The sequence below is a fragment of the Pipra filicauda genome, unplaced genomic scaffold (assembly GCF_003945595.2).
Source record: "Pipra filicauda isolate LSUMZ 115617 unplaced genomic scaffold, ASM394559v2 scaffold101_size5749837_pilon, whole genome shotgun sequence".
In the NCBI taxonomy this organism is placed as follows: domain Eukaryota; kingdom Metazoa; phylum Chordata; class Aves; order Passeriformes; family Pipridae; genus Pipra; species Pipra filicauda.
Genome location: NW_024103452.1, coordinates 1,986,518 through 2,009,711, shown reverse-complemented (window position 1 = coordinate 2,009,711; position 23,194 = coordinate 1,986,518). Strand labels below are relative to the sequence as shown.

Below are 23,194 nucleotides of genomic sequence, written 5' to 3'. Positions count from 1 at the left end.
GGTGTCCAGCTTGCTGCCCACCACACTCTCAGGGCCTTTCCATGAAGCTGCTTCTGGACTGCCAGTCCCCAGCCTGGGGCTCCTCCTGCCTGGGTCCAGGGCTTTGCATTTGTACCTGTTGAACTCTTCCCCTGGTTGTCCACCTATCCAGACCTTACCACCTTAACCTGGATACAATAATATTGTGGGAGACAGTGTCAAAAACATCCTTAAAGTCAAGGTAAAAAATGACATCCAGTGTCCCCTCGTCCCCAAAATTTGTAACTTTATCATAGCAGTCTATTGACTATTTTATGATAATCATCACAGCTTTCATTGATTTCCATTGTTATGAGACTGGAATATATAAAGCTGAATGTCTAAAAGTACTTTTGCTCATGTTTATATTCAATACATTGCTGGCATGTTTCCATAGGTCTTCATCTTATTAAGCCATCAGGATCAGAATACACACCAATGACACATTCTCTTGCTGCACCAGGAACAGCATCCCCAGGAATCCTGCTTTTCTATTTTTCTTGTTGCTTAATTCCTTTTCCCACTTGCAACTTCCACCAAATATCACTAAATTCTGCTCACATTTCATCTTAGTAATGGCAAAAGTAACAGGCACCTCAACAAAACCAATGCAAAGTAAAAACATTCTGTTCGTATGTAATTTTTGGGTTTTCAGCTAAACATGTTGCAAGAAATACCCGTATTACTGGCTATCAAAAAGTAAGCAATAGTTAAGAACTGGCAAATATTTAACATTGTTTAGTACATATGGTAAAGTTTAAACTATAAAATCTATTGTTTCCACTAATTCTATATTAAGAGAAGTGAACTGACACTTTGAAGGTAACATTGAGAAAAGGAAGAAATATTTATTGCCTTAGAGTAATGTTTCCCTGAAATAATAGGCCTGCCTGTATTTCAAACTAGTGTGAGGGAGACAGGAGTTGGTGGTGGAGTGAGCAAGCGGTTCCTCAGTCCTCAGGTCTCAGCATCTCTCTCACCAGTGTTTGAACTGCAAAGTTACACTATAGCTGAAAAGGGAGGATAATGTTCTGGACTGACTGAAGGTACGGTGAAGAGATACAGATATGATCCAGTCATTAATTCAAAACATAAAAGGTTCGTCCCCAAGAAACAAGAACGCATATAACCTTGTAAGTGCAGCCACAAAGGCATCCTCTGGGCTAATCCTCACACACTAGGTGAAATACTTTGGCACCATAGCAAGGGCAGGGCAGATTAGCTTTATAAATTGCGCAATAACATTTTAGCATACAGAAAGGGAGACACCTTTGCCCAGAGGCGCACAGCTTCAACTTATCAGGAAGCTCCCAGTGATACAGTTTCATCCCAGGTGTGAGAGCCTGTCAACTCTTGTTTGGCCTTGGGACAGGTAAAGAGTAAATGATAAGCTGCAGACTGGGGTTGTCTTCCTGGCAGCATCTTTTCAAGTCATGGATACTCACATCAAAACAACATTGACTTCTGATGGGGTGTAAGGACATAATTGCCCTATGCTAAGAAGACCAAGAAATATCTTCTTTACAAGAGTTTGGTCTCATTTTGTGCATTTAGCATTTTGACTTGAGTGAAGAAAGAAACAATCAGCAGATTTTTACCCATAAAATCAGCATGCTTGATGAGGAAGACCATGAAGGTCAAACAGCAATAAACATCTGACAAGTGAGGCTAACATGAGAACCTCAGCTGAGAAATGCCAACATCCATATGTGAACAGGAATCAAATGCAACATTTCAGCACATTTGAAAATCTCTGACCAAAGTGAAACAGGATTATTTTTTTCCCCCAAAAGAATTAATTTCTTGCCCAGTATGAAACGCATTAAATGAAACATGACATTTGATACTGATCAAGATTTCCCACCATCATGTGTGTAAAGAAACCAGCAGAGGCTGAACCACTGTAAAGTTTCACAGGACTTAACATTGAAAGACAGAGGAAAGGCAATGCAAGAACAGCAGACACTGACCACATAGCCTATGGTTAATGCCTAACTACGCACACAAAATGGCAATATATGAACATTCAGCAAGGGCGTATACTACAGTCTTTTAAACATGCGGAAAAGTAGCCCTATGGCATTTACAGAATAACTGTGCATTACAGCCCTTTAACATCTCCATATTCCTAATCTATACAGAACCCTTCATACTAATCTAAGAAAAATAATCACATCTTAAATGCTGTTAAGATAAAGGACATTGGCTAGGAGCAGGTGGAGAAACGACATTATGATAGCTAACATCGGCAGCAATCCCAGTCTGAGAAGTTCTTCCTTGCTGGGCGCTCCAAAGACAAGCAAAAAGACAGGATGTCTCTGTAAAGGCAAATTAATGAGCTCCCAGTCAAAGCCTAAGCAGAAACCAATTCCACCTAGTTATCCATGTAAGAATAAAGCTGTTTAAATTCACTAAAATGCCTCAGGGACATCTGGAAATTTTCTTTGAATGTCATGGAATGTTGTCAACAGTTTCACGACTAAAGTACCTATTTGTAATTTAAGGATGTCCCGTTGTTACTGGAAAGTTAGGATTTGGCTAACAAATCATTAGAACAACTTCTACCTCTAACACACTGAAGAAGAAAGGCCATGAAAACAGAATGACAGACAGGCTCATGAAACAGCAGGTAGTTTAAGAGTTATCAGCACAGAGCAACTGCTACATGGTCAGATGAGATACTGAATATAAAATGCCCAAACATGGGTCTGAGGGGAAAAAACAGAAATGAAAGGAACAAGATGTTAACTAAATCACCCTTGCACATAATGATGTTCAAACAGAACTAGGTCCTTAGTCACATTCTCTGCATTTCTTTAACATAATCGTCCATTTGAAAAGTAGGGATCAAATGGAGCAATTTCCATACTGCCTGTTGCAACTGAGGAGGAAAGAAAAGGAGGAAAGAGATCACACCTAACAACCACACTACTTAAAAATAGAGAAAGGAACAGGAGGTTTGGCAAAGACAGTAGGAAAACTCTTGCACTGCAGGTCTTTCTTTTGGGACTAAATGGCACTGTGAACATGACAAAAGCAGGAGAAGTTGATTTGATGGAAATCTAGACACAAAGATGTGTCTTCCTAACCATGGAAGCTGGGTTTCTAGAGGCATTCTAGAGTGTTTCTGGCATTCTAGAGGTGGGAAGGATGATCTCCCCCAGGGTACGACACATCCACGCATGCACCGTTTTGGGAGATTCCTAAGAAAGACTCCACCCAGGTCAACTTATAAGCTATCAGAGGGCTGTACACAATATCCAACTCACCATCCATTTATATATTATATTTTCCCTTCAGAAGGAGACCAAAGAAGATCAGCAACTCCCTGAGCTAAAGGAGTATCAGGAAAGTATGAAAAAAACATTCATTACTCATACGCAAGGCAGACTACAAGGAAGTTAACAAGTAAAAAATCTTGCATTTCCACAACTGGCTTGCTCCCAGCTCGCATCAGCTAAAATTAGCACCCTATTGCATTTACTACACATGCGTAGGTATGTCTCTCTAATTAGCCAGTTTGTTAGCTCAGCATCCTCCCACCACAAAAATGAGCTTGTTCTGGCCTCAGATTCTATAAAGTTGCAAGAAAGCCTTCTATTCATTAAAGTAGGACCAAGCTCAAAATGTTACTGTGTCTGAAAACATAGCCACTGATTTAACAACATACCGTACTGTGGATTTGGAATTGACACTTTCCATTTACTATCAAGAAAATGCTTTTTCAACAATTGTTTTATAATGTTAATTTTCAAAATGTCCCTTAGAAAATTATACTTGCAGGTTGGAATCTCTTTTGCTGAACTGTCACTCAGGAAATTTGCTATACTTGTCAGGAAAAGTCAAAATACTATTACTTTAACATCCCATTAATGTTTTAACCAAGTTCTCATAATAGCTGCAAAGAATGAAATGTTCAATTTAAAACTGTAAATCTGTTTGTCTGCCTGTCAAAACACCACCAGCTCTTGCTACGTCTAGCACCAGCAGTGGATTTACTGAGCAGATTTCAGCTGCTAGTAGTCTAAACTAAATGTACTAACCAAAAAAATTAAAATAGAAATAACAGACACAGACATTGACTCACAACCCAGGAGGTTTACAGGAGCTAGAAATCTTCCCTGGGTTAAGCCCTTATTCTAAAATTGTCTCTCAAAGCAAAGAACATGTCAACATCCCCATTTTTATCAGTTTGCCCTCACTGGTAAAGTGAGGACATTAAAATGTACCTAACTATTGAAGACAGGTGCAAAAAAAATATGAGGTTAAATCATATCAGAGACTATTTCTGCATCTAGGGAAGTTGGGAGAGTTTTCTCACTGTCCATCATGGGCACAAAACCCTGCATTGAATGTGCCTGAAGACAGAAATGACCTTTCAAGTCGTCACTGTTGTTATTAGCAGCATGCAATGTTCCTTCAGTGAGAAAACACTAGAGATTTTAAGAATAGATGTGACTTTATGAAAATGTGAGATCTTGTACAACACAAATAGTTCCTGCATTAAGCCAATCACGGCTGTCTGAGCTGATGTAAATATTTTAGGAAGATAGTTCAGTCTTGAATTAAAGCCTTATAGTTTCACACACAGAACAATTTTAATAAACTGCCTTTCAGACAGATATATTGACATATTTAAATGCAGATACAAATACTTGTTTTCAATACTCAGGGATGCAAGGAGGGCCATCAATAAACCTCTATGCTGGATTTCTAGAGGGCAGATTTTGGCCTATCCAGAAGACTAGTTCAGAGTGTACCCTCGGAAACAACCCTTGAAAAAAAAGGGGTCCAGGAGGGATGGACATGCTTCAAGAAGGAAGTCTTGAAGCAACAGGAAAAGGCTGTCCCAGTGTGCCAAAAGGTAAGCTGGCAGGGAAGATGACCGGTCTGGCTGAACAGGGAGATTTTGAAGGAAATTAGGGTAAAGAAGAGAGCTTACCAACTATGGAAAAAAGGGCTGGCTACTCAGGAAGAGTTTAGGAATATAGTTAGGTCATGTAGAAAGAAAATTAGAGAGATGAAGGCACAACTTGAACTTAATCTTGCCACTTCTGTGAAGGATAACAAAAAGTCCTTCTACAGATACATCAATAGCAAAAGGAGGGGCAAAGAAAACCTCCACTCTTTCCTGGACATGGGCAGGAACATAGTTATCAAAGATGAGGAAAAGGTCGAGGTATTTAAAACCTTCTTTACCTCAGTTTTCAAAAGGAAAACAGGTTGTCCTGAGGACAGCTGGCTTCTGGAGCTTGTAGAAAGAGATAAGAATCTGAATGGGCCCCTGTAATCCAGGATGAAACAGTTGTCGACCTGCTGAGCTATTTGGATCCCCACAAGTCTAAGGGACCAGAAGGAATCCACCCCAAGGGTGATGAGGGAGCTGGCAGAAGAGCTTGCCAAGCTGCTCTCCATCACCTACCAAGAGTCCTGGCTCACTGGGGGAGGTCCCAGATGATTGGAAGTTGGCAAATGTCATGCCCATCAACAAAAAGAGTCAGAAGGAGGACCTGGGAAACTACAGGCCCGTCAGTCTGACCTCAGTGCCTGGCAAGGCTATGGAGCAGATCATCCTGAGTGCAATCACACAGCACCTACAGGATGGACAAGGGATCAGAACCAGCCAACACGGGTTTAGGAGGGGCAGGTCCTGCCTGACCAACCTGATCTCCTTTTATGATCACGTGACCCACTTAGTGGATGAGGGGAAGGCTGTGGATGTGTCTACCTGGACTTCAGCAAAGCCTTTGACACCGTCTCCCACAGCATACTCCTGAAAAAGCTGGCAGCCCACGGCTTGGACAGGGGCACCCTCTGCTGGGTGAGGAACTGGCTGGAGGGCCGGGCCCAGAGACTGGTGGTGAATGGTGCTGCATCCAGTTGGCATCTGGTCACTAGTGGTGTCCCCCGGGGATCAGTGCTGGGCCCAGTACTGTTTAATATCTTTATCGATGATTTAGATGAGGGGATTGAGTCCATCATGAGCAAATTTGCAGATGACACTAAGTTGGGGGGGAGTGTTGAACAGCTGGAAGGCAGGAGGGCTCTGCAGAGGGACCTTGATAGGCTGGAGAGTTGGGCTCATTCCAACAGGATGAAGTTCAACAAGGCCAAGTGTCGGTTCCTGCACTTTGGCCACAACAACTCCCTGCAGTGCTACAGGCTGGGCACAGAGTGGCTGGAGAGCAGCCAGGCAGAAAGGGACCTGGGAGTTTGGACTGACAGGAAGTTGAACATGAGCCAGCAGTGTGCCTGGGTGGCCAAGAAGGCCAGTGGCATCCTGGCCTGGATCAGGAACAGTGTGGCCAGCAGGTCCAAGGAAGTGATTCTTCCCCTCTACTGGAAGCGCTGGTGAGGCCACACCTCGAGTGCTGTGTCCAGTTCTGGGCCCCTCAGTTCAGGAAGGATATTGAGGTGCTGGAGCAGGTCCAGAGAAGAGCAACAAGGCTGGTGAAGGGACTTGAGCATAAATCCTATGAGGAGAGGCTGAGGGAGTTGGGCTTGTTCAGCCTGGAGAAGAGGAGGCTCAGAGGAGATCTCATCACTCTCTACAACTACGTGAAAAGGAGGTTGTAGCCAGGTGGGGGTTGGTCTCTTTTCCCAGGCAGCTATCAGTAAGACAAGAGGGCATGGTCTCAAGCTCTGCCAGGGGAGGTTTAGGTTGGATATTAGGAAGAAATTCTTTACAGAGAGAGTAATCAGGCACTGGAATGGGCTGCCCAGGGAAGTGGTAGATTTTCCGTCTCTGGAGGCTTTTAAGATGAGACTGGATGCAGCACTTAGTGCCATGGTCTAGTAACCACGGCGGTAGTGAATTAAGAGTTGGACTTGATGATCTCAGAGGTCCCTTCCAACCCGGTTGATTCTATGATTCTATGAAATCAGATATTGGGAAAATGTACAACTAAATTGCATGAAATATCATTGCTAAGTGGTGGTTTTGAACATTTGGAAAGTAAAAGCTCTGGTATATTTCAATAAAAAAATAAAAAGGCAAGCTAATCGTCTTGCCAGTGTTTAGTAACATATAGGACACCACTGTAACTTGCAATTTCTGAAGATGATATACTTCCATTTACAAGATTGTATTTCTAGCCCATACAGTTGCAGAAGATAAGGATGAAAAGATGAAAAGAATCAAATGAAAGATCTTGGTTACGTATCTTGCCCAGAAAGTAAGGCAGTTTCCTGCAAATACAAAATGGAAAGAAAATGTTTTGGACTAATGATAGTACATGGGTACCACAGCAGCAAAGAATCCAGAGAGCTCACGTGCAAACCTACCGAAAAAATTCAGGGAAACAATCTGTGGAGGATGAGGTCACACTAAACTGGTTAATCAAAATTCATAAATTGTTTGGCATCCTATTTCCAGGTTTTTGTTTGATCTCTCTCCTTCTCATTCAATTTCCCTCAAATGATAAAATATGGTATTGACTGCAGATGACTGATAGTGTTCAAGGACAGGTTGGATGGGGCTCTGAACAACCTGGTCTAGAGGAAGGTGTCACTGACCATGGTAGGAGGGTTGGAAGGGCTTGGATGATCCTTAAGATCCCTCCCAGCCCAAGCCATTCTATGATTCTATGATGACCTAGGGAGCAGGGCATGTCACCAGCATGCAGTGCTCCCACGTGCTTTTTGGCAGGGAGAGGTGCAGTAGCAGGAAGCAGGACTGGGAGTGCCTGTGAGGAGCAGAGGTGAAGGAAGTGACCTGGCTGCTCCTTTGGGGCCAAATGGTGGGCCGGTGAGAGTCATCTGTAAGATGGAACATGACAACATGAAAACAGCATCAATCTTTAAGGCAAGACATATGTAACACTTGGTTTATCCAAGCAGAATGCTGGTATATTTATAATAATTTATTTCAAACTCCCTCTATAATTTTGTCAACAATATGCATCCATTTAACAAGATGGATGAAAAAGCAGGAAGGGTTTGGAAGGACTCTGAAGACACAAAATATGTCTACCATGAATCTGCAGCAGAACCTACATTTCTGAACTAAAGTCTCATGCTTTCATTTATAGAGACAAACTTCCTCACTCAAATGTCACTGTTGTTCAATTTACTAGAAAAATAATATTCCAGTTAAAAAAACAGCAGATGGGCAAACAAGGTAAAGAGCATTTAATTTCGGCTGCCTCTCCTCCATGCCAACACACTGCTTTGAAGGGACTGCGAGTGTGGGAGGGGAACATATGTGCATGTGGATTGTGCATCTCAAAGAATATTTGCTGCTGGAACGCAATCTCTCCCTTCTTTTCTTTTTCTATGCACAATAGCTCAAAAATCTGTTCACTCTATGAGTGGTTCCACACACCTATATGGGGACCTAAGAAAGCAAATGAAGAGTCTTACCATTCTGTGTGCAAACTATGACTATAGAGCCACTCCAACAAATACTTTGTCAACCCTTAGGCTTCAGAGACAGATCAGCACCCACTGAGAGTGCTGATGGAGGCTTTAGGTAGCTCCGTAACAGAGGCTGGAAATTGAGGTATATTTCAACAGCACTCCAGAAGTTGCTTCAACCTTGCTGGAGTCCAAACCAGGGCTTTGAATGGTTCTGTCCAGGTGGTTTTTCAGTAAACACTGACAGAACCTGCTGCCATTTGAACAATCACCGATCAAGTCAGGCAAAACACTTGGACCTGCCAACAATGTTTCTGTATGTCAGGATGAAAGTGAAGAGGCAGTACTAATATCAAAGCATGAGACTCTAAAAAGAGAACTGATCTATGTGGAATTCTGATACTGTCTTAGGGACATATCCATGGTACCTGTGGAAGGGAACTCAATCATCAAGACAGATCTGTCACAACTGCTTGGACTTCTGGAATAAGTGAGAGCTACTTAGAAATCCATCCTCACACACTAAGAAGTGAACAGCTATGCTGAGGATCTGAAAGCAATGACACAGGAGAATAAACAGCTTCATCCTCAAATTCTACATGCTGCATCTCCAGCTGCAGGTAAGAAACTGGAAAACCTCTTTAAGGAATGTGAAAGTGATGGAGTGAGAAAGTATAGTAACTTGGCAAACGACAGACTCAACTAGGCGCTAAACAGATTTTAACATAGACCTTTCAATTCAAGTGGCTACTCCAAATAGAGGACTCACTATCGGAATGGTAAACTGCAAGTGACTAACACAGTGTAGTGATCTGAAGCTTAACTAACTTAATATTCCTTTCTGCTATTTACATCACCTTTTCTGCAGGTGAGACTAGGAGTGCTGCAACAAAAAGAGCCACCAGAACACAGATCCTCCTGGTCCATGCTATGGAGCACAGACCTTGAAGGAAAGGTGGTGTTCAAGACATAAATCTCACGATTTTTCTGAGTAAAGTCAGCTGCAATTATTGAGGTAGCAGGTACAAAGCCTCGAATCCCTAATAAGAGAGGTTGAAAACAGGCTTCTCCTTGAAATTGAGATAGAAAAAGTGATGATGCCATGTCTGGGAAGAGATCAGGAGAGGAGACTGGCAGATTCCTGCATGCCCTTAGAGAGAATGGAAGTCCAACTTCAGAACATATTTGTTACACTGCATATGGCTCACAGAGACAATCAGTAACTTGTTTAAAATTTTACCTATTGAAAAAATAGATCCAGTCAGTCTACCCACCTCCCCATCTCCTGCATGTGCTCCTGCATTTTGGCTAGGATAGTTTATTTTCTTCACAGGGGCCAGTATGGGGCTGTGCTCTGTATTTGTGCTGAAAACAGGGTTGATAACACAGGGATGTTTTCATTACTGCTGAGCAGGGCTTACACAGCATCAAGGTCTTTTCTGCTCCTCACATCACCCTAGCAGCGAGAGGGCTGGGGATTCACAAGGAGCTGGGAGGTGACACAGCCAGGACAGCTGACCCCAGCTGACTCTAGAGATATTCCAGATGATATCATGCTCAGCAACAAAACTGGGGGAAGAAGAAAGAAAGAGGGGGACATTTGGAGTGATGGCATTTGTCACTGTCACACATGATGGACTCCGGCTTTCCTGGAGATGGACAAACATCTGCCTGCTGATAGGAAGTGGTCAATGAATTCCTTGTTTGTTTTGCTTGTGTGCGTGGCTTTTGCTTTACCTATTAAGCTGTCTTTATCTCAATCTATGAGTTTTCTCACTTTTATAGTCTTCCAGTTCCCTTCCTTAACCCACCAGAGGGGAGTAAGCGAACAAGTTGCATGGTGCTTAGTTGCTAGTTGGGGTTAAACCATGACATGGCAGAAAGTCAAAAACTTAATCAAGCAAGTGCAGCAGCTTATTCAGGGGGATGAATTCACACCTGACAAACAAAACAAAACAAAAAAACCAGGACAGCCTGCAAGACTAAACTCCAACAACGGTGAGAAACATGTGCATGCCTCCAGTTCATCCCAGACCACCATATACTCTGTGGACACAGCAATAGCCATGACTGATAAGGAAAAGGAGGAAATCCATCTTCCATCTGATCTAGAAACTTATCACTGACCCTTTTGGCTGTGACAAGGCAAGAAGCAGTTAACTGAAATGATGTAGTTGAGTCCTACCAGCCTGAAAGACCCCAGGATTGGTGGGCAATATGGAATATACATCAGGCCATGTGGCAGTCCTTTTGGAGTTCTGCCATACATTTTTCGGCAAATCTTGGTGCTGTTAGAGTTTCTCACCAGTTTTAGTTCCCTAAACAGCTCCAGAAGCAGAGAGAGAGTTTTAGGTAACAGTTTTAGCATTGATGACACCAGGTATGGGGATAACCAAGTTAGTTCTACTAGTCCTAGAGAATGCAATGACAGGAGTGGTGGAGTTGATGTACCCAGGACCCACATTGCTGTGACAGGCAGAGAACTGCTGCAGTGGATAAAGAAGGAAACAAATGCTTACAGCACTTCAGTGGCTGGACTGTTTCTGGGGATGACCAAATCAGAAGCCTCTGTGGCAATTAATCACAAGGATCTGAGAGGACTCAACTTTACCATTCTGGAAGGGAGAGACAGAGAGACTTCCTTGGGATGGCTTTCTGAGGAGGATGGCCAGCAGAAGATCAAAGATAAAGCAGGTAGAGTCATCTGACTGCTTTCCACCTCACAATACCCACTGGGTCCCACACCAGTGAAAACTTTCATGGCCTTCTCAAGCAGAAATTTTCTGTAGTTCAAGCTCACCATCCCTTCCAAGTTTTAAAGCACACCATGTGGAGCAAGACTTTCCCTATCACACTAATGAAACCCTGTTCATGTGTCAGAAGACGAAATTCAGCCTCAAAGTAGGGACACACCCAGGTGTAAAACAGCCTTGGGAGATAGCACCAAAGATAAGCAAAGCACAGCTTCTACTGAAAACTCAGAGTAGCAATTGGGTAGCAGAGAGAAAATGAAATGAATGACCTGAAAACTAGCGACCTTGCACACACTGAGCAAGAAGCTGAACACAGTCCTTAAAGTAACATGTTTCTGGTTTCAAGTGGCCATCTGAATTGAGGCCATTTGAATATCCATAATCTGAATGTATTTGCGGACTACCGCTCCAAAAAAATAAAAAAAATAGGACTTTCAGTTGCAGCTTCATATTAAATAACAAAAATCTGCAAACTTGAAAACTATGCCTGCTCATTTACTGTGTCCTTCGCAATTAATTGAGTCCTATTCCAATTTGCACTTAATTTGATTACTATAGCTAACAGCAAAATGAGGTGTTACACATCTTTTTGTAGTCTATTAAATTTAACTTAAATCCCACACATGTATAAAGTTATGACTGATCAGTGCACAATGCTACTCAGCAGAAACTCAGCATGATTAAATGTGTGAAAGATTTCTCCCTGCAAATATGTTGTGCCACTGACAACTCTGAGAGAGCAGTAGTTAACTTATGATAAAGTCCACAAAATTACATTTCTTAATCATTTCATATAGGGAATAAACAAATCCAAAGTGATCTAGATGAACTGAAAACCACAATAAATTAACAAAAAGGAAAAATATACAATCATACTTCATATGAATCTGTACACACTGGACTGTGATTTCAAATAATTTATGTGGATAAGTGCACATTTTTCTTTACTTGTTTAGCATAAAACATAGATTTTCTTTTTTCAGTGGCCTTCAGACTCAAAGGCTTCAAATAAAAAATTTGTTTACTTCATGTTACTAAGAAATTGATCTATAAAGACATTTAAGAAACTAAAAAAAAACCCAAAATAGCAGGGGACATTTTTAATTTGAAAAGAGTAACCTTATTATCTCAGTTATTTCTATATCAGTTTTCACCATAAACATTTATTTTTCTATTGCCAGCCATAAGAATTTAGGTTAGAAGCCAAAAATTAAGCCAAATCTCTGATTCTGAGATGCTGAGTACTACCACCACATAAATCGTTGTAACCTCATCCCTTTCAGAGTATATAATTAAATTTACACTAGAGAATTTATCTTCCTTTATGCAAAGATATTACTGGGCCACACATCAGAACAAATGCCTGAAAGCAGAGGTTAGCTCATCTTTAGCTTGAACATGTCCATCAAAAAAATTATCCAGAGCAATATTACTTTTGCAAGGCCAACAGCAACAACAGACAGCTATAATTTACATGCCAAGTTTTTTACATTTGGATGACAATACCACTTATCCATGATCCACTAAACAGAAATATGTAAGAACTATTCAGTAGAATGTCTAGTTTGTAAAAACTCTCTGTAAACACTCGGAGAACTGCTACTACTACCTAGCCACTCATGTTTTTTCTCTTCCACCTTTTACAAATACGTAGAGTAACATCACAGTCCTGGTGCCCAGGCGAGACGGTCTGTATTAAACCTTCTCTTGAAAAATGAAACCAGGTATGAGCTTGGTGAAAAGAAAGCTGAGCTAGGTATGCACAAGATTTATAAAATCATGAAGGCAGTAGATAAGGTGAGTGTAGAACTGCTATTTAACAAATTGCACAGTGCTTGAACCAGTGGACATCTGCTGAAAACTGAAGAAAAATCTGAAACTGAGGAGAAAAGATAAAATCGTGCACTTTTAATGTGATTGCTAATGAACTACTGCAGTTTGCTGCCAGAAAATGCTGGATGCAAACAGCATTTAATCAAATGTATTCTGGGATAACAGCTCCATAAATGTCTATATACTAAAAGGATGAGGCAGACATCCCTAAATCCTGCATCTCTGGACATTATAAGGGGAACAGACTAAAGAAGTGGCCAGGCTTACGCACTGTCCTTAAACAGTATGTCCCATTGCCATTTGGAGGCCAAATGTTGGGTTGGGGAGACCCTGTTGAGACCCTCTTGGGTATTTCTTCTGTTCTCCAATCTTCAAAAAGTTTTGAAGTTCATTGTTGCAAAAGATAATAAACCTTCAAGGGTAAAGCACCAAGGATAAAGCACACTGTTCACAGATGTGCCACAGGCCAGATGGGCAGCTCGCTACCACGAAAGGTGACTACCTACCCAGAACAAGCCAAAGCACTGACACAAGGTACTGCTAGAGGAAAACATGCCAAATCTGGCAGCCCAAGAGAAGTGGGGCTGCTGCTGCTCTATGCCCCCAGGTCCAATCAGTAGCAAGGCTGAAAATGGCTTCCCAACAGGGACACATACACAGAGTAAACATGTACATATGGCTATATACATATGTACACTATGTACATATATATGGTTGGACATACAGATCACAGACAGACACTCTGAGCACTCCTACCTCATGCTGCTCCCTGATCTGGCTAAGCAGGACTAAGGTCCATTAATGGGAATATATCTTTGTGTCCAAGGTGGATCTCACCAGCAGCTAGGCTCAGAAACTCAGTCTGCCCAGTAGTCAGCCCTGAATCCCAGTCTCCCCAGTTGCTGTATCTGGACATATCAGCCCTCAAGGATGCAGCCCCATTTGCTTGTACAGACCACTGCACACACAGCCAGACCTGTTCAGGACTCCCTGATCCCTACAGACCCTCTCTTGTGCTCTTGTCCCTATAGACCAGCATCCACTCTCAACCCAAAGATGGCCCTCAGAGACCTCCAAACCCTCTCTGTCCCCCAGCCCACTTTACCTACTCACTGACTCACTCATTATCTTTGCCAGCAATCACACCCATACTCACCCCAGTTGCTGCACCACAGACAACCCCCTCTATACCCATACACCCAAGGAGTAAAAGAGCCCCTTACTGGAGAAAGTTGAAGGTGGAGTTATTGAGGAGACAGAACAGACTGTGCAGGTCAGGAGCAGATTGTGGCTAGACAAGTGTCCTGGCCAGCCCCTGCTGGCATGCAAACCAACCTTTTATTCAGTTATCTACTCCCCGCATTTGTTCCTTCCCATATCACCCAAATCCCTCACTCTCTCCACCTTTGGTTCATCTCCTAGACATTCCATAGTATGTTCCGTGCAATTCCCTAAAGCTTTTCCCCTGCATCCCCCAATGTGTCCCACACCCCCAGCTAGTAACGCTCTTAGCCCAAAAAGTGAACTGGGGTGCTGCTCCCTTATTGCACATGGTGATAGGTTTCACTCCTGGATGCTGGGCTGAGGCTCTGCAGGGACAGGCCTGGGAGGGGACTAACAGGATGTCCCTTTCTCTGAGTCCTTAATCTGGGTTTCTGCCTGCCCCTGTGCTACTCTGGGTTGTGGAGATGGACCTCTCATGGCTCGCCTGTGATGGGCCCAAGTACTAGCTTGGCAAAGTTCTGTTTGGGCTCCCCACTCTGTATCTGGGCATCTCTGTGGGTGTGCAGATGAGCTTTATCACACAACCAAAGAGGTACCACCGCAGTCAGCCAGCCTTGAAATGCAACGACTTTCGGCCAGCTTTCAGAGTTCTAACACACAGATTAAATCTGCCACGGGTCACCTGTTTTTTAAAATGAGCTGTGATGATCAGTTCCCTTTCAGCATCTCTTAGAAATCATCACATATTGCTCGCCATGAACCAAATATGGTTATTAATGATCAGGTAAATCATATAATGAAGCAGGAGTTAGCACAGGTTGTATCAGTAAGTGCACGTCCCTAACGCTACAGCTTCAGCAATCTCATCAAGGTCAAGGCAGCTACTTGAGTGGTTAAAACAAAGCCTTTGTGTCTCAGCAGAACTGGGGCCTCACACACAGAGCTCCTGATCTGCAGACAGATATGCCTTGGGCCTCATCCAGTACCCAGCCCAGTGCAGTCTTTACACTGACACAGGCATGCTTTGGATCAGCCTCTAGGATCACAATACATTCATTTTTTTCAATTTCATTTTTTTGGGTTTGTTTATTACCTCTCTGTTGCTCTTCTGTTCCATTAAGTTGCTTTTGTGCTTCTTCAATTTTGTCTGCAAGAAAGAGAAGTCGTTATTAAAATACATATATAAAACGCACAAGATTTTAGTAAGTCATTTACTGCAATCCATCTTGAAATATCTGCTTGTATTTAGGAGTGATACCATTCATGTGTAAATATGTGGTACATTATGAGTAATACAGCCATATAAAATTTTATCATGTTTGCCAGGGAGGCAATTGACATGTTAAATTACACGGAACTGCCGAAAGAGAAGCACTGGCATCGGATCTGCAGTCAACAGCTAATCCCACTGTGGCTTTGTACCATCTATAATAATGTATGCAGTCAGAGGACTCTCTGGAATAGGTATTATGGTGCATTACAGAGTATTTTAATACATTTCTGAAAAATGCTGTTAGAACAAGACAATGCGGCATTAAACACACTGATAGAAACAGCAAACAGGATTTGCTAAGCGAAGCAACGGAGCTAGTACTGTCACACAGGGGTAGGAGGGCGCAAGCAGCAGCCCCAACCTTACTCCTCTGTGACATTACAGGAAATTTCCACATACACAATGGGAGCAACGAGAGGCCTTGAGTCTTTACTCTCTCCCTGTCTTCACAGTTCACTTGCTTCCCCCCAGACACATTGGTGTTGGAATGAGAATTGTGCTTCTCCCGCTGTTGCACAGAAGGCACAGAAGGTTCTGCGGGAAGGGGAGACCTCGTTCTGCACGTGCATGTGCTTGCATGTGCAGAGCAAGAAGCAAGGGGCAACTGCAATAAATAAAAATTTGACACCCATTTCTTTTTGGTAGCAAACAGTCCCCTGAGTGGCTTCAGGATTAGAAGTCATGTTGATAAGAAGCAGCGGCAGTGGGAGAGGCTGAGCTCTACATCAAACTATGGCCTGACCAGTCTAGATCTGAGCTTGAAAGATGGCTTTCAGATACAACTGATCATTTTCCAAAATACCTGGGAAAACCTTTTTTTTTCTATTATCCTTTTTCTTTTCCCTTGGTGGGGGCAGTTTTTATTAACAGAATGTATCTGGATTCATCCTAAACCTCTCAAACTCTACTGGTGCAACTCAAGAAACACCAGACTTTATGGCTGCCATGCACAGAAGAAGGACGATAGCTCTGTAAAGTCCTCAACCTCTTTCTTCACAAATGTTGAGGCTTTACTCAGTCTGACTTTTACTCACCCTTCCCATACAACACAAGGTTTCTAGAAAATGGTCCTTTCTTCAACACACTGCTAAATCGATGGGTTTAAATGACTTCTCTATTATTTATCAGTTGAACCACTCAAGCACGTTGGAACCATTTGTTCACAGCTAAAGTTTGAATTTGTTTCCCAATTATTTTCTCAGTAGAACCAAAAAATTATAACTGATTCAAACCCTTCTTGCAGGTGTTGAGTTTTGTTGAGCAGTTCTGCATTTCTGTTTTCCAGAACAAGTACCAGGTTTCCTTCCTCACTAAAGCTCAGTAATTTCTCTGCTGTACATTGTCCCAGAGAATGAACCAAAACATCTCACAAGGAGGTTAACACGGCAGACTCCCAGAGGTTCTAATGAGAAAGACTACCACCGCAATTTTAAAAGCCAAACGTCTTCCTGCTTCTCAGGCTAGTGAGACATACATACATATTTAAAGGGAAGTTTTATCACAATTTCTTTTGTACTGACTTACTGGCTGCTGAAGACAAAAACAAACAACTCCAAAAGAGAACAACCCTTCACCAGCTCTTTCCCAAGCCAGTTATGTAGGTTTACTTATGCAGGCTTACTTTAAACACTGAAGACATGATATTTAACACCTTCCTGTATTTTAGTTACTGCTGAAATATTAGATGCATCAATGCATTTTTGTATAGAAAGGGCCAAATAAGTCGTAAATAACCATTTCTAACAAAATAAGAGGAAAAGTAAACAATGCGTCTTTTATACACATGTGCCACTAAAGCTATCAGAGAAAAATGTATCTAACAATGCTATCCTGTTTTCCCACAGATTATTCCTTTACAGAAGGGTTATGGAAGAAACAACTCACAAAGTTGCACAACAGTTGATGAAATACATGAACACACAGAAAAAAAAAATCAACAAACTAACCTGTAAATGAAGCATTAATATTTACCAAAAAGCAACAAGAAATCAAAACCATAGTTTGGCTGTCATACTCACTTCCCCTCTGTTTAGAGATACATCTAACATGCAATATACAGTGTTTCTGCCTTCAGAGGATGTAAAAGATTAGTCATCAAAACTTAAGTACACAGGCAACTGGAGTTTCCTTATTAAAATAATTATCTGCATATTTCACATAAATGCTACAAGAAATATATGCATTTAAACTCACAATCATCCTATTTTATAGAGAAAAAATTTGGAACCACACTACATTAGACTGCCAGAAAGATTAAATGCTTTGATCTCCTTAGCTGAATTCTCTTTCTCTTAGTGGAAAAAAATCAGTTCCTATCAGTAATTCCCAGCCACTTCTTTGTCAGACTGTAATCCCAAACAAAGAACCACAGATAGCAGAAATAATAGCTAGGTAAACATGTGCTTGGTACACCGCCAGAAAGTCTCCTACACTTCCTGCATCTCCTGATACATTTTCCCCAATGAATTATATTTGCTGCATTTATGTCTCCATACCTATGGAAGTATCCCTGTGCAGAACAGTTTTGAGCACTGTGAACACTGAAAAAACTCAAATGGTGCCAGAAGCCGAGAGCAATGACTTGGACTGTAAATGAGGCATGGGTATTAACATCAGTCTCAGGCTAAATGTTTTACTGAAGGTCTACATCCTCATAATGGCCGATATCACACAGATACTTGCTCTGGTTATTACACCAAGGCATGTTTAAACCATTGTACAAAATCCACGGCAGCTGCTTCCCAGTCTGCTGCATTTCACAACTATGGATCCTATATAGGCAACTGCCTTACAAACCGCTGTGTTTCAGCCTGGAGGGAAGAACTGGGTTATCTCTAGGGGCCATGGAGCAGGTGGTGAGAGCAGGCTTGGAGCCAAGTACCCCATCAACACCAAAAGGCAGCCTCCCCAGGTCTTCTGCCAGCTCGCAGGTATGCCAGCAATAACTCGGTAACTACATCAAATTTATATTATCCAGTCATCTCCTTCTCTTGTGTCTCATTAAATTAGCTGTACGTCAAACATCTTAATGAAGATTATTTCAGACAACATACCATATTCTTTCATAATTATATTATAGGTGCTCTAATGGTACATACCTTTGAAAACTTTATAAGCAAAAAATACGTCACACAAAAATCATCTGCAAAGCCCCAGAGGAACTGAAAACTGACAGGTCCTCTATTATTTGGAACTAACATTATCCAATCCAATACTTGCTTGGTTTTGTATTATTTCAGAATTAAACCTGTGATACTGTCTAATCTGAAAATTTTACAAAGGTGGCATTTCTTTATCACCGGAACATTATTTACTTCTATTAGGATAAGAGAAAGCAATTTAACTAATGGAAATTTCTAATATATGGTAGGTACGGTGCCCTCTTTATTTCCTATAAATGTCAGAATAGTACATATCTTGACTACTTTACTCTAAGAGCTGTCCTAACGTCCCCCACCTTCAGCAGACAGCCTTCTGGCGTAGTACACATCTAGAAGAAAATGACAGTGACAGATACACTCTCATTTAAGATGGGACACTTCCTCACCAAGTGCTTAGTAGAGGGGAAAAATGAAGCCACAATGAAAGAGAAAATCATCACATGCATCACTGTATAGAAAGGAGATTCCACATGACAGCAGTGTAACAAGCCAGCTCTTGTGGTTATCCCAGGCAGGTGCATGCCACAAAAATGCAAATCACATGTAACATCATGTTTTATTTATATCTATGTAGTACACACACACACACGTACCTGCATGCACATAAAAGAAAATGAACAACATGTGTGCAACGGTTTTTCTTACTCCAGCATTAAACCTTTTCATGTTGTTTTCTAACACAGCTCTCCCAGCAGGTATCCGCTGTGTGGAAACATCATCAAATTCCTTGAGGTTTTAAATATATAATGCAACTGTGCTTTTTAGGAATGCAAGGAAGGAGACTGGCACACAGTAAAATATGTGTCTTGTTTTACACACCTCCCACTGTGATAGATTGTTAAATGGATACCAGCAGTCTGAGTTAGATATGATGGTGCTGTGGTGGGTTTTTAAATGAAAAAATAAACCAGACTTTTCAACAGCTTTACGTTCTCTGTTTTTGATCTTCACTGAAAGATATAACCTCATAGATTTTAATTAATTCACAAATCAAATACAGTTTATAGAGGTGAGGTTTTTTTTAAATATATCAATGTATACCAACTTGAACATGTCTACATGTATTAGAAATACATAAGAATTTTTAGAAAGATTTTAAAGGCCTTATTTTTTTGGTGAGTTTAGGAAGGAAAATAAAGGTTAGGAATTTCAGCAAGGAAAGCAGAAATACTGAAAAGTGTGAGGCTTGCAAAATATGAAACCAGTAACTTCTGACAGCAATTTAAGCTGGAGTAAAATAAATTGTCCAGTTGTGGGTTTGTTTGTGGGTTTTTCATCTTTTTTTTTTTTTTTTTTTTTGCTCACAAGAGTCCCCATGTCAGCATAATGAGATGACTTGGTCCTGTTGAACAAGTCGCCCCATACAATGACAACACACAGAGGAATGAAGAAGTAGTCACTGAGGAAGACCTACTTATAAGCCACCAGGAAAGCTTACATGGGAGTGGTGGGTGAGAAAAGTTCATTAAGCTTTTGCAAACTGCCCAAACATGAGTATTTTTCATTGCACATATTTGTATGTGTCTGCATCACTGTAAAAAGGGGATTTTTTTTGACTTCTTGTTGAAGACGTACAACTACTGCTCTAGAACAATAAAGAGGGCTCTGGTTTTGGTTTGTTTGTTTGTTTGTTTTTTGTAAATCACACATATTCAGTTTATGTATAAGTGGAAAATTAGCAGATTTAAACCATATTGGATACTGAGAACAGGCTACTTCATCAAAACTTAAAAATACAAGCTTATATCTTGCCTGAAAGGCTAGGGTTATATGTTCAAATACTTAACCAAAACAGCTGGAAGGGAAATGTCAGCATATTTTTTACCTTCAGTTAGAGACAAGAACAACTCTCAGGCCTTAGGCCTGAGTCATTGCAAAAATACCTCCTTTGCCAAACAGCTTCAGATGGCAACAGTTTTTCTTCTTGCAAGAAGAGAGCAAGGGATAAGAGGCCAAGACCTTGTGTGGAAATCTCCATCTTCAGACTATTGAAACCTTCCAGGCTAAAGTGTCAGTAAAGTGCTTCGCTTTTCATTGGATGAGAAGTGTGCCTAAAAGCACTTAATATTAAATAAATTAAACAAAGAAACAAATAATAAAAAAAATACCCTGAGCACCAGACAGGCGGTACAGAGTGGCCCAGCTTGTAAAACATAAAATCATAGAATGGTTTGGCTTGGAAGGGACGCTAGAGACTATATAGTTCTAACCAACCCAGCCATGGGCAGGGACACCTTCCACTAGACCAGGTTGCTCAAAGCCCCATCCAACCTGGCCTAGAACACCTCCAGGACTCAGATTTGACATGGAGGGACCTGAGCCCACTGCCACTTCCCATCTGAGCCATTACACACCTCCCCCAGAGGTAAGACCTGTGCTCCGAGCACCAGTGCCCATGCAGCGCAGGCAGAGGCAGGGCAGGAAGGAAGGGCAGCCCTGTGAAGCCGATGAATGACGTAGGAAGCTGATGCAAGCCTGGAGCATTTCCCAGATGGCAGGTTTCCGTGGCAGTGTTTAATCCCAAGGCACCCTGCCTGCAGCTGGGGGGTACCCACCTGGAACTAGAGGGGATGCAGAAGCGCCCACGCCCCACAGCAAGGGGGCTGTGATGCTTGTCTTTTCCCTTTTGCTAGGAGGAGGAAAGGCTCTTTGCAACCTGCTAAAACAAGAACACCTTAGTCCCAGTGTATTTTGGTTAACTGAGATGAATCCCAAAACTTCCTTTAACCAGCTAATTAAGAAAAACAATAAAGGAAAAAAAACCCAAACCAAAGCCCGAGAGTCTTGTCTGTACAAGGTGCCCATTAGGTTAATTGAGGGGCGGTGCAGTCAGTGTTTCTCGGCTCGGCAGGCCCCTGCATGCAGGCGGCCCTGCACAGCGGGACAGCCTCCAAACTGGAAACCCAGGCAGCACAGCCGGGGTCCCAACTGCACTCTGGGGACGGCAGCACTGTCATTCGCTGCTGAAGGCGGAGACACTGCAGCCAGGAGGTGCAAGGGGAGGTGGATCAGAGCATCTGAGGATGCCTTTGATGGCCCCAAGTTCACACTGCTGCCTATGAACACCTACAAAGCTGGCACGCAGCAGGAAGAAGGCATTTCACAAAACACATTGGATGAAGCACTCTTCTCACTCAGATTTAAATCTACTTTTAATTAGAAACCACTTTTCTGTCCCCATACATTTCCCTTTTCCAATTTAATGAGGAACTCTCAAGATTAAAAGAGATCAGATGAGGAAACACAGTCCCTTCATCTTTTCTGTAATTTTATAGTGTGGAAATTTGACATTTTTTTGGCATATGGTTTATTTTGTTGTTTCTCCTTTCCTGTTTGGGGCTTAGAGAATCACAGCACCACAGCTTAATGGGTTGCCAAATGCTGAGCCTGATTGCTGGCAGCATGGATGTCTGCAGCCTACCAAAATGCAAGTGAAACAGATAATATCTTATGTTAGAAGCTACTGGGTTTGAAGACTGTATAGCTGAAAGAGAGAGCGGGAAAAAAGACCTCTTAAAAATTATATAAATTCTAAACTCTTAGCAACTAGCAGGGTGATGCAGGAGCAGTTGTCATATTAAAAATTATCAACTACCTTTTTAAACATCTAAAATGAGATTTTAAACATCTTAAAATGTTCAGCTAGTCATTATAACCTTGCCTAATGACCTGTTTGATGAGTTTTTCAGAAAAAAATGATGCATTTTCATTTTAATGTCAACTTTGAATGCTCATCATACTCCCTGCCATATATAATTATTTGCATTTAAAAATGAAGAACCCATGACAGATACTTTACATAACCCCGCTGAAAACAGAAGATAAAATTCCTCCTCTTATTACTATCCATTTTAAGAAAAAAAGAGGGTTGCGAAAATACAATCTAAAATCCCCAGCTTAAACTTGTTTCAACAATGATCTGCTATACAGTATATACAATGAAAACAGTCAATGGAGAGGTTGTATATAAATTAAATAAATAACGGCTTTATTCTTGCCATCACATATACCACTCAAGAATGATAAGGGCTCCTAATGAGGTTGACAAGGTGTATGTACAATAAGTTACATAAGCACCTTACTCTATCCCTGTGTCATTAATTTATGACCAGGGAGCTTTCAAGCTTTTTCTTGTTTGTTTGTTTACATGATTTGAATTTTTACTGTGAGGCTTTTAAATTCATTAAACACTGAGCACAGGAGGGGGTGGGGGGGAAGAAGTCTTCTGGATGGCTGTCGCCTTACAGAAGGATATAACAACAAGCAAGGCACCTGTGGGGACAGGCACAGTAGCTGCCAAGCATAAAATTTCAGAAGTGTATCTTCAGAAATACCTCCTGCCTGGCACCTTCTCACGCTGCATAGTGCAAGGGTAGCACTTTCCACAGCTAGCTCCTTTTTCACCTGCCCCACAAAGCCAGGTGATCTGGCATCCTGTGTGTGCTTCTGAGAGCACCAGCTGAGTCGCCAGAGATAATTCATTTACACATTGTCTCCCTCCAGTACCGAATTACAAACACAGGTACTGATTGCATTCCATTTGCGTGCAATTATCCATCTAGCCATCTAGCACAATA

The 23,194-nt window shown here is 41.8% G+C and overlaps 1 protein-coding gene across 9 annotated transcripts in view; it reads right to left on the bottom strand.

Moving 5' to 3' along the window:
- The window catches only part of HIVEP1 (HIVEP zinc finger 1), a 131,000-nt gene that overhangs the window by 46,029 nt on the left and 61,777 nt on the right, over positions 1-23,194 (bottom strand). For all 9 annotated transcript variants that reach the window (XM_027745024.2, XM_027745026.2, XM_039387766.1 and 6 more), the window contains one exon: positions 15,277-15,330. In XM_027745024.2, coding sequence (XP_027600825.2) covers positions 15,277-15,330 — 54 coding nt within the window. The remainder of the gene's footprint in view (positions 1-15,276; positions 15,331-23,194) is intronic.